This window comes from Podarcis tiliguerta (genome assembly GCF_965153285.1).
Source record: "Podarcis tiliguerta genome assembly, chromosome: 7".
NCBI lineage: Eukaryota > Metazoa > Chordata > Lepidosauria > Squamata > Lacertidae > Podarcis > Podarcis tiliguerta.
In genome coordinates, this window is record NC_139540.1 from 71,608,130 (window position 1) to 71,621,699 (window position 13,570).

At 44.8% G+C, this 13,570-nt stretch overlaps 1 protein-coding gene across 8 annotated transcripts in view; it reads left to right on the plus strand.

Moving 5' to 3' along the window:
- CDH12 (cadherin 12) overlaps positions 1 to 13,570 on the plus strand; it is a 668,983-nt gene that overhangs the window by 628,721 nt on the left and 26,692 nt on the right. For all 8 annotated transcript variants that reach the window (XR_014513371.1, XM_083449414.1, XM_083449413.1 and 5 more), the window contains one exon: positions 7,276 to 7,529. Coding sequence is in view for 7 of the 8 variants with exons in the window: in XM_083449414.1 (XP_083305540.1) it covers positions 7,276 to 7,529 (254 nt within the window). In the remaining variant the exon portion in view is untranslated. The remainder of the gene's footprint in view (positions 1 to 7,275; positions 7,530 to 13,570) is intronic.

Below are 13,570 nucleotides of genomic sequence, written 5' to 3' on the forward strand. Positions count from 1 at the left end.
TCTGGTTTTCCTAGAACAGGGATGGGGAAGTGGATCACTGCGTCTTCGGTGCTGCTGAGAGCAAGCTCATTTGAATGTGCATGAGCTGATTGGTGCTGACAGCCAGGGGCATAGCATGGAGGGAGGGCTAGGGGGGTGTAGCCCCAAGCACATGATTTTGAGTAGACATGAACCAAGCACCTCCATGCAGGAATCCCAATCCCACTCTGCCTGCCACTGGGGGTCTCTGGGCTCCAGAGCCCAGCCTAGCCCTACCAAAGCATCCCTTGGCCCCCCTCGCTGAATGGCCATCCGGCCAGCATTGTGGGGATGTGCCTGCCAAGGACAGGCTCCACCCTGGACAGTTGGGCAGGTGGTGCAGAGCAGCCCCTTGAACCCTCTGTGCCCTGCTCCTGTCTGGCAGTGTCGGGGGTGAGGGCTTGAGTGGTGTGGCAGGTTTTGTTCACCCTCCGCACCCCACTCCTGGCGTGTGTCCTGGGTGCCAGCAAGGGATGCAAAGCTGCTGCTGACAGCACATCCTCAAATGACTCCTTTAATAAATAATAATAAAATTTTATTTATATCCCATCCTCCCCAGCCAAAGCCAGGCTCAGAGCAGCTAACAGCAGTAAAATAATACAGCTTTCTAAAATCAATTCATTATAAAATCAGTTCAAATCAAATTGCCAAAAAAGCCCTGGCTCTCGTTGAGGCCAGCCTAACCTCTCTGTGGCCCGGGACCTCCAAGGTGTTTTTGTTTGAAGACCGTAAGGTCCTACGTGGGACATACCAGGAGAGGTGGTCCCATAGGTACAAGGGTCCTAGGCTGTATAGGGCTTTAAAAGTTAAAACCAGTCCCTTAAACCTGATCCTGTACTCCACCGGGAGCTAGAGCAACTGGTATAGCACTGGGTGAATGTGATCCTGCAGTGAGGACCCTGTAAGGAGTCTTGTTGCGGCATTCTGCACCCCCTGGAGTTTCTGGGTCAGTCTCAAGGGCAGCCCCTTGAATGGACTTTGAAGTCCTTTTGCAGGATTCAAACCAAACACACACACACACACACCCATTTGCAGGTGTAGTCTGCAGTCTGCCTGGGATTCATACAGGTTTGATCACCTATGGAAGGTGGAGTCTGACCGTCTTATTTGGGCCACCTCACAAGCGGTGGTGGGATAATATTAAGCCCTTTTAATGTAATGTTTTAGTTGCAATGGGGTTCAGGCCAAGTTGCTGCTGCACATTGGAATGGAGCAGTGGCAAGGTCAGCAAGGTGCGAATGAGCTGGCAGGAGCACCAGATTGGTTCCGCTAGTGTATTTGCCCCAGGCTGACCTCACTGCTGCCTTTGTCCATCTCCATTCTGCTTTGGATAGCAATTCAGCCAGAGAGATATCAGGTAAGCTGTGCAGCCCCACTGTGCCATCTGCTATCATTTAATTCGAAGTTCTGGTATTATGTGATTAATACATGTATTAAATTTTTTGTTTCCTTAACTGATAGAAGAAACAGAAAGCCTGCTTGATGGGTTGTGCAACAAAGCATGTTGGCCCACAGGGGTGAACAAACCTCTTGTTTCATAACCTTCTGGAGACTGCATACCCTCCCCAACAAAAGAAAAAGCAACAACAAATAGTGGGTTTGCAATATGTGACAGGTCAGGTGTGGTGTGTCACACATTATGCAGGCCTTAACAAAGAGAGCAAATGGGAACAGGTTTCTCTACACTGGGGTCTAAAGCACATTGATAATGCAGCATAGGAAAATGCCTGGCTGTTCCTATTCATGCAGTGCCTGCTCTGTGGATAAATATAGAAACTGTTTAGCTGTGCAAGTCTTCACAGATAGCAGACAGCACTGCGTGTCTCCTGTCACCGTGCGGAGACTGTGAATGAAGAGAAACACTTCCTTCTCAGTATTTGTGCTGTGTTTATTGCAGCAGCATATTCAATCAATTTCAGCCTGTATTGCATTCTCTGCTTCAAAATTTGGTTTTGCTTTAATTTTGAAAGAAAATGTTGTATTCTCCTTGTCTGCATGAAAACAGAACCCTCCCCCCGCCCCACACCCCACAAAAAAATCAGCATATTTTGTGCTAAAGTAGATTAGTACAGACAAGATGGAGTAAAATCCCAGGTTTCCATTTTACTTAATTGTTTGTAGCAGAACTGGGGAACCATAGATGTCTAGAGGTTGTTGGACTCCAATTCCCATCAGCCCTGAGAATTATGGGAGTTGGAGTTCAGCAGCTTCTGGAGAGACAATGGTACCCCAGCCCTGATTTATAACAATAGCTGGTATCCAGAACTAGTTGCACCATGATTATATTCACAATGGATGCATGTAGGAAGGAATCAGAATTCTGGTTAGTGCTTAACAAACTCCTTGGCATGCTTCTCACACTTTGTTCCAGCCTGCCATCCATGTGATTGACCAGGCTTCCTTCAAAGCTCCTCAGATGTTTCTCCAAGGAGGAACCTCCATAGTCACCTTCACGTCAGGCAAGATGTGATGGCAACCAAACTCCTGAGTGTTTGCACAGGGTATCAACCCTTACCAATGCAACACAGACTATCTCAGTGCAGCCTACACACCACCAAAATCAAAATGCACAGGTCATGGGAAATGTCTTCGCAGAGTTCCTGAGTAATAATCTCAGGCTGAAATATGAAGCAGAAGTCTAATAAATCAGGACTATCTGATTGATTTTCATTGTCATCATTATTGAGTTCATTGAGTTCAATTAGTGCAATATAGGTTTGTTCATTCATGCTTCTTCCTCTGAGTGATGTAGATTAATCTCCTTCTCTCTCTCTCAGAAACCTCTGAGCAATTTATGCTGCAATCCTAACCCTACCTACCTGGGGAGTAATAGGTCTTACTTCCGATTAGTCATGGTTAGGATTATAGTGTTCATCAAGCTTATAAAATTAGATTTGTTTCTCTAAAATTTCCTCAGGCATATCACCCAAGCAGGAATCTTAAAATTCACTTCAAAAATCTTACTTCTGTCAAAATTTGGCAACAGCTTTGGGACTGAGCCACACATAAACACTGAAGGAATTCCCCTAGCCTTGTTGAAACACCTGTTGCTCCCCTTGAAAAACTCCTCAAATACCTTCATTGAGGAGAGCTCTGTGAATTCATCCCAAATTGCAATAAATACAGTGGCAATAAATTATCAGAAGAGCTTTGCTGAGACAGGCCCATGGCCCGTTTATCCAGCTTTCTGCTTACGCAGGGTTGAAACAGATAGAAGCAGACTCAATAGTATTATCCCACTCATGACCCCCAGAAACATGTACCCTTATCCTCCACTAATCTATCTAATTCTCTTTTAAGCCTCTTTCCGTGTCCAGTAAGTCTGAGATGCCTTTGCCTGGTGACACTGTGGCCCATAGATTGCAACAAAATACTGGGCAAGATTTTGTCCAGTATCCTCTCTGTGTGATGGGCTTGTGGGGGGAAAGCTGTCTCATGAGCTCTTGCAAAGCCTATATAGGGCTGCTTTCCCTGGAGATAAGGGTTATCCTGCCCAGTGCCCACCCACCCTCAGGTTAGAGCCTTCAATGAGCAATTTAGGGTCACTGGTTGACATGGCCAGAAATGAATTCTTCTCTCTCAACCTGATTGGCACTTGTTTGGGGTTTTTTCATCTCTCCCTCAATGAAATTATGGCCTTCCTTCGTTAGGCAAAAAACCATTGTTTGTATGAGGGTGGAAATGGCATTAGACAGGACCAACATAGTATGGGGGAGCCCCCATAAGTGGCCTGAGGGAAGGATTGACCAGGGCACCCCCAAGCTTGGGGTATCTGCTTTGTTAGAATCTGCACCCAGTGACACCTTGCTTGCTGGCTTGTAGCACAGCAAGGTTCAGCACTGGCTGACTCCTATGGAACAGGTTTGAGGTGGTGCAAACCTGGCTTGATCCATTCCATCAACATGGGGCTTGTGGAATGTTGAACTGGTCCTGGGACTCAATGCCATGCCAACCCTTACCCTGCCATCTGCTATCAATAATGATTTGGCCTGATTTTATCTCATCACACTCTGGTTATTTTGCTGCTCTCATGGGTCACATCGTGAGCCTGTCTGGGCAAAGCTGTTGCTATGACTACTGCATCCTGCAGGAGAGAGAACCTTTTTCTCTACCCACCATGCATGATGTGTGTTTTTTTACATTTTCTTCCATCTCTGCAGGCACTGGTTCCTCTTGCATCCCCTTTTCTACAGCAGACATCCATGGGGTGGAGGAATCAGTTTGAAGTAGTTCCTCATTGACAGCCAGCCAATCTTTTTCCTTCTGCACCTCTTTTTCCACAGTAGGTTCCCAAGGGGCAGAGAGATCAATTAGCAGCATTTCTTGTATGCTCTCAGGTGCCTCCATTTCCACGACTTGTACAGCAGGTTCCCCGGGAGTAGAAAAACCTTTCAACAGTTCAGGTGTGGTTGGACACAATATGTCACGCCTGTTGCACTTGCACAGTACTGACCCCTTCACCCTTCTCCCCCTCTATCTCCTGGTAAACAGCAGCAATATCTGGGGTGGTGCTGTTGCTCACCTGACCTCCAGCCAGTCATATTGCTGCTAAATAGATACTGCTGTGACAGGAAGGTAAACAGCATTTCCATGAGCTCTGGCACCCATCATGGTGTCCTGTGCACCAGAATCGGTTTAGTCATGAGGACAAATGCTGGCTCCCTCTGCCTGAAAGCGGAGATTAGTGCCGTACCCCATAATCAAATTCGACTGGACTTAACCGCCCAGGGGTCCTTTACTTTTTACCTTTTTTATTTATTGCTGCTTACCAGGAAATAGACCGGTCATTGTGCAATGGGCCAAGAATAACCAGAATGTAAGGTTGTCACTGTGTGTGTCCTATAGTAAAATTTGAACGAGATTTTGGAGGTTTCTGGTGAATGGAGACATTTGTGGGATTTTGCTAAGATTTGTAAAATTCCTCAGGTCTGAAGCAACACTTGAGGTGAATGTAGATCTACCTCCTCAGGCAATGCATCTGAGGAATTTTGAAAGAAAAGGAGTATCAGTCAGACATGTCTCAAAAGTTTTAATGCATCCCTGTGGAAAGTCATTAGTCAAACACTTTCCAAAACTTTTTCTTTCTTTCTTTCTTTCTTTCTTTCTTTCTTTCTTTCTTTCTTTCTTTCTTTCTTTCTTTCTTAGAGTGACTATTAATCTCTTGCAAATTCATAATAAACCCATTTTTGTTGCCAGTGCAATAAAAAGCAGAGATTGCATTCATGCCAGGTAGGATATTGGCAGAACATGACTAATTGCAACGGAAATTTCAAAAGTATGCATTAATTTTTGTACATTGCAAAACTGTACATTTCAGTTCCTTCTAATCCCCTCTCTGTTCCATGCATTTTGAAACTACACTGTTGTGTGATGTTCCTAAAGCTGACCACGAGATGTCACTGCTTGCTAAGCATCCACAGTAAACCATCACAAGAAATCAGGGGCCCAATCCAGTTAAATGTCTGTAAAGACAGCAGAGCCTCTGTTTCTTTTTTATCATCAGCAGGGTAAACCGTGTAGACTTCTTGTGTGCGTGATCTCAAAAAAAAAAGCAACGTATTATTATTTTTGGACGTATAATGGGATAGATGTGGGACAGAAACGATAGTTCTGATAGGAATGACTGAGCGAGGACAAGACTGTGCTCGGCAAATAAAAAAAATTCAGACCATCGTGTTGGTAAATTACCTGGACTCATGCTGAATGGTGGAACTGATTGATTCACAGTATACGTAGATATTCCGTCATGCTTGTCAGCCTCAGGCAGTATAAGACATAAAGACATTCATTACGGCATATTGAGGTGGAGGGTAGGGTGTAAAATGGGCAGTGATCCATGGCTTTATGTATAGAATTCTCAGGTCATAACTTCCTCCCCAGCCCAGTACTTCTAAAAATAATTACTGAAGCGGCTCCTGATTCCTCCCCCTTCCATCATGCTGGTATTTTGATCCACTGTTCCCTCTAATGCCGGAATCGCCTGCTGAATGCTTCAATATATATATTTTTTGCTACATAAAAGGGTGCTGCAGGATGAAGAGGCTGGCATTTTTGGTGGCACACGCAAATGTTATATGTGTCTGCATAGCCTAGCATGCCTTCCCTTCTGCCAAAAGCTTCTCCTCTCCACCTACTCTCTAGGTGGCTGGGGAAAGGAAGCATGCCTCTTCCAAAATGACAGCCATCCAATTTGCTCTTTTTGCCTTAGTTTTTCAGTAAATTTAAACAGGTGACCATTCCTGCCACCCACACCAATCTTTTCTGACAAATGAAACCAAGCTGACTGGGGAAGCAGAGCATGAGAGAAGAGGTGATGGAGAGCATTGTGGCTGGTGATACTTGGTCCAAAAGAACCAAGAAGGCCACATTTCCCTGCTGCATTACTGAGCTGCCAAAAATTTGTCGCAAACTGAATTCAAACCAATGGCCCGTAATTCAGCCATGTAATGCAAAGGTGTTTCCTAGCCCTTTTCTTGTTGAACTCCATTGCTTCATGGGTATTGAACATGGTAAAAGGTAAAGGACCCCTGACAGTTAAGTCCAGTCGCAAATGACTCTAGGGTTGCGGTGCTCACCTCGCTTTATTGGCCGAGAGACCTGAAGTTTATCCACAGACAGTTTTTCTGGGTCATGTGACCAGCATGACTAAGACGCTTCTGGAGAACCAGAGCAGTGCACGGAAACACCATTTACCTTCCCACTGGAGTGGTGCCTGTTTATCTACTTGCACTTTGACATGCTTTCAAACTGCTAGGTTGGTAGGAGCTGCGACCGAGCAACGGGAACTCACCCCGTCGCGAGGATTCGAACCGCGACCTTTCGATCCATAAAAGCCCTAGGCTCAGTGGTTTAGACCACAGCACCACCCGTGTCCCTATCAAACATGTTAACCACAAACAATTATGTACTACAACTCCCATCATCCCTGACCATTAGCAATGATGATGGGAGTTGGGATTTCATAGCATAGCAAGCGGGGATGGGCTAACTCTGTGAGATTCCAATGATTGAATTAAGGACATTATGTATGAAAAATGCATGCTGTTCTACTGAGCTGCAGCCCCTCTTGTCTGCCATTGGTCCCTTCCTCTCCACCCAAGACCGAAATGCATATCCAATATAAATATACTAAGCAAAACAGTCCTCTGTTCAATATTTTAAATATGCACATGTCTTTTCTCTCTCACCAATAGGTTTTAGACTACTTCTTTTAAGTCCTTGATCTGACGTTGTATTTTGCATTCCTCTTTATTGTAGCCATTGGACTTTGAAACAAAGAAGGCATATACTTTTAAAGTAGAGGCATCAAATGTGCATCTTGACCATCGCTTCCATTCTGTGGGCCCATTCAAGGATACTGCTACGGTGAAGATCAATGTGTTGGACATGGATGAACCGCCCATTTTCAGCAAACCTTTGTACACTATGGAGGTTTATGAAGATACTCCGGTTGGGACCATTATTGGAGCTGTTACTGCCCAGGACCTTGATGTTGGCAGCAGTGTCGTCAGGTGAGGAAATGCCCTTGTCTTCCCAAGTTGAAACTGTCAGTGATATATAAATACATAAAGCAACATGAACCTCAAGAGCAGTTAATTCTGTTTTCAAAACGAGGGACCAGCAGTTTGGTCTTTCTCCAAGAAAACAAAAACCCGGTGAATTCAGAGCACTTACATTCTGGAGGAACCTTCTGGATCCCACACTTCAAGTGTAGTGGAATGACAAAGGTTCCCGAAGTCCTGGAGGCCAAAAGGAAGGCTTCCAGTCTAAAACAGTGTATGTCTGCACAATGTTTAACAAATGGAAGGGGGTGACCCATGAGGTAAGATAAGGCAGTGGTGACCCATGGGGTAAGATGAGGCCATTTGTCTCAGGTGGAAGATCCATCCCCTGCCTTCGTGCTACTCCCAGCCCCACTGGGGCTTTCATTTCACCAGGACAGCACCACTGTCCTCACTGCTGCACCTGCTGTGCCCTCACAGCTGTGTCATTTTGACAGCACAGGCGCAATGGTGGTTGCATTGATGGGGCTGGCAGTAGCAGAGATGCAGATCTGTGGGCAGGGAGTGACAGGGAGTGGTGGCTTCAGCACATTTTGCTCACAGGGACAGAACATTGTGGGCTGGCCCTGAATTCTGGGAATCCCCAAACTGGCTTCTGTTGATTTCTTATACATGACCATTCTGCTCACCCTCAAACTATGGATTGGAATGACTTGCAAAGGGATAAAACAGGATGGAGCAAATCAGTGAGACCACAAGGGGATGAAATAAGTTGATCAGCCCATCCCTCAAATAAGTCCAGCTCCCTCCCAAAACTCTCATTTTCTGAACATTTATGCATCATCTTCCTCTTCTACATTTGCCTCCCCTTTTCTCTCTTTCCCCAGTTTTTATTTTTAGTTTGCAAGCCCCACAGGTCAGGAACCTGGTTCTTTAATTCTTTAAAATGCCATATAGCATGTGAATGACATGTGCTAATAATGTCACTAATAATAATCCCAAATAAGTATTTGAGTAAATGTGCTTCAGCACAAATGTAATTCAATTTAAAATTAGGGTGCTTAGAAATGCCACTTTTCCAACTACAAAATATCTACCTGAAAATATTTATAATCTGGATTTCAAGGGATGAGGCTAGGTTATTGGCTTTACATGCTCTGGCTCATTGGCAATGTTTAACCCTCTTATTGTAAAAATGAACAATCAATGGCTCAAGATACAGTGCCTCATTCAAATTTAAATAATAAGCTGTCCAACAGAGAACCATGTGCTTATGGTTGATGAAACCAAGGCAATTCTTAAATATCACTTCAGTAAATTGGCTTATGACACATTTAATTTGGTTCACTCCAGTAAAGCATCCTACATCTGATTCCAAAAATCAGATTATTTTAGTGTCAAGGTGATAGACGTGCTCTGAAAGATCTTTAAGGAAAGTATCAACTATTTGCCGCCCTGTGTCTATTGTTAGAGGGTGAGGAAAGTGACCCATATTCTAAACCCAAGAGTTTGATCATCAGTCTTAGGTTTCTACAGTGCAACAGATGGATTTGACCTAAAGGCTTTTGGGGGGTGGGGCTAGCCTTGATAACCACAGTCCCCCCCCCCATTGTTGCTCTCTCTCATACCCCAAGGCATTGGCTGACTGCTGTGATGTCATGGGGTACTCACAAACATTCTGATAAAAATGAAGATCAGATACACAGCTTTTGCAAACTACAGCTGATAAATATAAATTGAACAATTGGTTGGTCTTGGGGGGGGGGTTGGAGGCAGAGGAACTTCATACAGGACTGGGAGTATTTGTTGTTGTTGTTGTTGTTGTTTAGTCGTTCAGTCGTGTCTGACTCTTCGTGACCCCATGGACCAGAGCACGCCAGGCACTTCTGTCTTCCACTGCCACCCGCAGTTTGGTCAGATCCATGTTTGTAGCTTTGAGAACACTGTCTAACCATCTCGTCCTCTGTCGTCCCCTTCTCCTTGTGCCCTCCATCTTTCCCAACATCAGGGTCTTTTCCAGTGAGTCTTCTCTTCTCATGAGGTGGCCAAAGTATTGGAGCCTCAGCTGTTTGGCAAATGGGGAATTGAGCACAAGCAAGGAGACTAAGGACCTGATTGGAAAGAGAACCTGGCAGGCAAGGGAGCACAGAAAGTAGAGCTGCAGGTGGCATGGCAGATGAGGAAAGGGGTATAAAACAGGTAGTTTTGCTGAGAAACCAAGGTTGAACATGGATCGACACTTGGAGGGAAGCATTTGCGTGTCGAGGTCCCCCAAGCCACCCCTAAATAATTCACAATTCACACATAATTTTTGTTCAAGGTTTTTGGCATAATTTTGTCCACAACTTTATTAAAATACATAAATGTGAGTGGTTGCTTAGGCATTGGTTATGACTATCTGTCCCCATGCCCAGGGACAGAACTGACTTCCGGATTCCAGCAAAAGCCAGTAAGGGAAAACAATATTGGGGAGAGCATGGAGCTGGGCACCAGACCCTCATCCCCCCCCCCCCGGCATGCTCCCGGGAGCTTGCGTGGCCCTAAGCCCCATTCAGGGGTACTGACGAAAGAATGACAAGCCCCTAGATTCCTTTAATGGGAATTAAATTACATTAAATTCCTTTAATTCCTTTCCGCAGCAGCATTGAAGGGGCAGACATTTTAACCAATGCCTAACTGCAACCTTACAAGTTGTGACGATTTGCTACACAGTAGGCAAAAACCAAATGGCACCAGACAATCAGCCAAATGGACAAAATTCCTACCAGGCCCCTGCCCCAGAAGCAGACGACCCCATGACAGGCACAGCAAGGTCAACGCAATAGCCCTAGATTAGGGAGGGTGGGCGGGTGATCCGATGCACGCAGCAAAAGAGCCCAGTCAGTGCTCCGTGACTTGATTTTATAACCTTTGGTCCGTCCCTCTAAATGGCAACACCAAAATTTGCCCAGTAACCCAACCGCCCAATCACTGTGGATGATCATCCATACTAACCCGCACAGCAACAGAGGGGTGGCCTGTCAGACCCCACCGCAACACATGCTCTCTATGAAAGAGAACACGCTATATAGATATAGACAGTGCTTTTTTCTGGGGGTACTCAAGGGTATATTGTACTGGCACCTTTTTTCTAGAAAAAAACGTACAGTGGTACCTCGGTTTTTTAACGTCTTAGGGGGTTGAACATTTTGGTTTTCGAACGCTGTAAACCCAGAAGTAAATGCTTCAATTTTCGAACACGCCTCAGAAGGCAAACATGCCACATGGCTTCCGCTGAATGCAAGATGGCCAGCTGTTGAGTCTCTGTGTTCGAGTGTTTCGGAATTCGAACTGTCTTCCAGAACGGATTACCAAAGTACCACTGTACTAGATATAGGGGAAACTCACATAGAGCCTCTAAGATGTTCTCTCCTATGGATCAGGAGGGTTGAGGTGGAATGGAGGTCAGTGTGGTGCAAATACACCAGAAGAGCCAATCTGGTGCTCTGCCCAGCATATTTGCACCATGCCAACATCTCCACCGGTCCCTCACTCCCCCCAGTAAGGAACGGTGACTGCCGAGAAGCTAGCCTATTGATTCCACCCCACCTGGCAAGCCCCTTCTGGAACCTTGTATTAGTCTAAATCCCCAACATGGGAAGAAAGTAGCTAACGGACTAGGCTGTAGCACATTCGTTTGAAAGCAGCACCTTCCAATCTGTCCCTTAAAACAACAGAGATTAAAAACTGGATAGCCACAGAGGGGGAAAGAAACCACAGTGATGGGAAATGGTCAAAGGCATGGAATCACCCTAACTGACTCTAGCTTGGAAATGCTCATCTGAAAGCTGATGCCTGAAAAATGCTGAATTAGGAAATTGCTTTTTACTAGCCATGTTTAATGTGCAGGTGGAGAAAAGACAGAGCTTTTGGGGTCATTACGGTGGCCACAAAAGGCCTTCTTTACAGTTGCTTTCCACCAACCAGTTTCAAGTGAACATCACTGCAACCATAAGGACTAGAATCTTGGTTTTTTTAAAAAAAATGAAGGCTGTTTTTTTCCCTTAGGATAAATAACAAGGGCACTTCTGGGTCCACATAAATGAACTCTGAAGGTTTCAAAAGGTCTGTAGGTTTTAGCTGCACTCTTGCATTTTTTGCAGAAAATGCCTTCGGTGCTTTAATATGTAGGAGTGCTGATGCGGAGATGCTGCAGTTTATTTATTTGAAAAGGATAATTGTCAAGACCCCCATTTCCTATTTATTAAGCTGATCCTGCTTATTTATCTATCGGCCTAACAGAAGGAAAGAAAATATATGCAGTTGTTAGTTACTGATGTATTAGACTTTGGTGCTCCATAAGGTTTATCTCCTCTAATTGAAACTAAAAAGTCAATAAACAGAAGTTAGCAAAAGCATAAATTAGTTGCAAACAGTTGTGTGTGCTTACAACTTCCAAGTGTGTCTTACAACCATTATGCTGTGTTAGCTTTTTAAAACCTAGTTTGCCTTGTCAGGGTAAATAATGGCCTATGTCACTTTAATAATATTTTAAAGAAAGAACTTGCAAAGCATAATGCAGTTGAGGGGGACTGGAAAATAGGTCTTTAAGAAGACAGTGGAAGACAGTAAGTGTTCTCGTATGCAATAGGCAATATAATGTGCTGTGCAGTATAGTTTCATTGCAAATTAATTCATTTTCTCTGAGATGTTTTCCAGGCACAGTTTTAGCCATCACAATGCCTATTACACAAATCTGTAATCTGCAAAACAATGGAGACAGGAACAAAAGATAGATCTGTGCTTTGTGCAGCAGACGGCACAACTCCAGAGAACAAAGCAGTTCAAAGCAGCTCACATTAGCAGAAGTAACACTAGTCCTGGCAATTTATTACACTTTATCAGGCAAAAAAAGGGACTTTCAAATCTGTTAGCTTTGACATATGGGGATCAGAAGATAATAGCTAAATGATAGCAGAAAGGAAATCCACTTATTTAAAGAATAGAGAAGGAGGAAAACTGTTTTGCAGAAAGTCATCGAGAATGCTGAGGTTTATTTTTCTTGTTTGGATAGAATCAAAGCAGTCAAAGTTTCAGTGAAGGAACGAGTTTATTGGGTGAAGATCAAAGCTGTCAGGAATATAGAAATAGAGAGGCAAGCGCTGAATGAAGAAGAAATTGAGAAATCCTGAGAGGATGTGTACCAGATGCATGAGGCAGCTTCACTTCACAATTTAAGGATTTGGGAGACTCAGAATTTAGTTGTTCCGTATTGTCTGTGGTATCCAGTTAATATGTCCCATCAGTGCAAGGTTTTACACTTATACAATGGAACTTCCCTCCTATCTCTCCCCACCCTGTGGTGGCTTTAGGGGAGTGTGACCAGTTTACCAGCACTGGGCACTGAGCTGAATGAGTGTCACAGAGGGCCCTGCAACAATGACTTAACACAGAAGGAGAGAGGCAGGAGGGCTGCTGAAATTCAATAGCCCAAAGTCTATTGATTAGGTGAAACCCTAGAACAGATTTAGGTAAGTGCAGAGGGAGGGGAAAGAGGAATTTCACTGTGCAAGCTTAAAGGTAAAGGACCCCTGGATGGTTAAGTCCAGTCAAAGGCGACTATGGGGTTGCAGCGCTCATCTCGCTTTCAGGCCAAGGGAGCTGGTGTTTGTCCACAGACAGCTTTCTGGGTCATGTGGCCAGCATGACTAAACTGCTTCTGCCGCAACGGGACACCATGATGGAAACCAGAGTGCACAGAAGTGCCGTTTACCTTCCTGCTGCAGCAGTACCTATTTATCTACTTGCACTGGCATGCTTTCAGACTGCTAGGTTGGCAGAGATGGGACAGAGCAACAGGAGCTCAGGAGGATTCAAACCACTGACCTTCTGATTGGCAAGCCCACGAGGCTCAGTGGTTTAGACTACAGCGCCACCCCCATCTTTTAAAGCTTAAAGCCTTTCACTGATGGAGCACATTGGATCCTGCCCACAGTATCCATGTGTAGCCTCTGACATGCAGCCCACTACACCAATAGGGTAGAATTAAAAGGGGCCTTTGTGTACATATT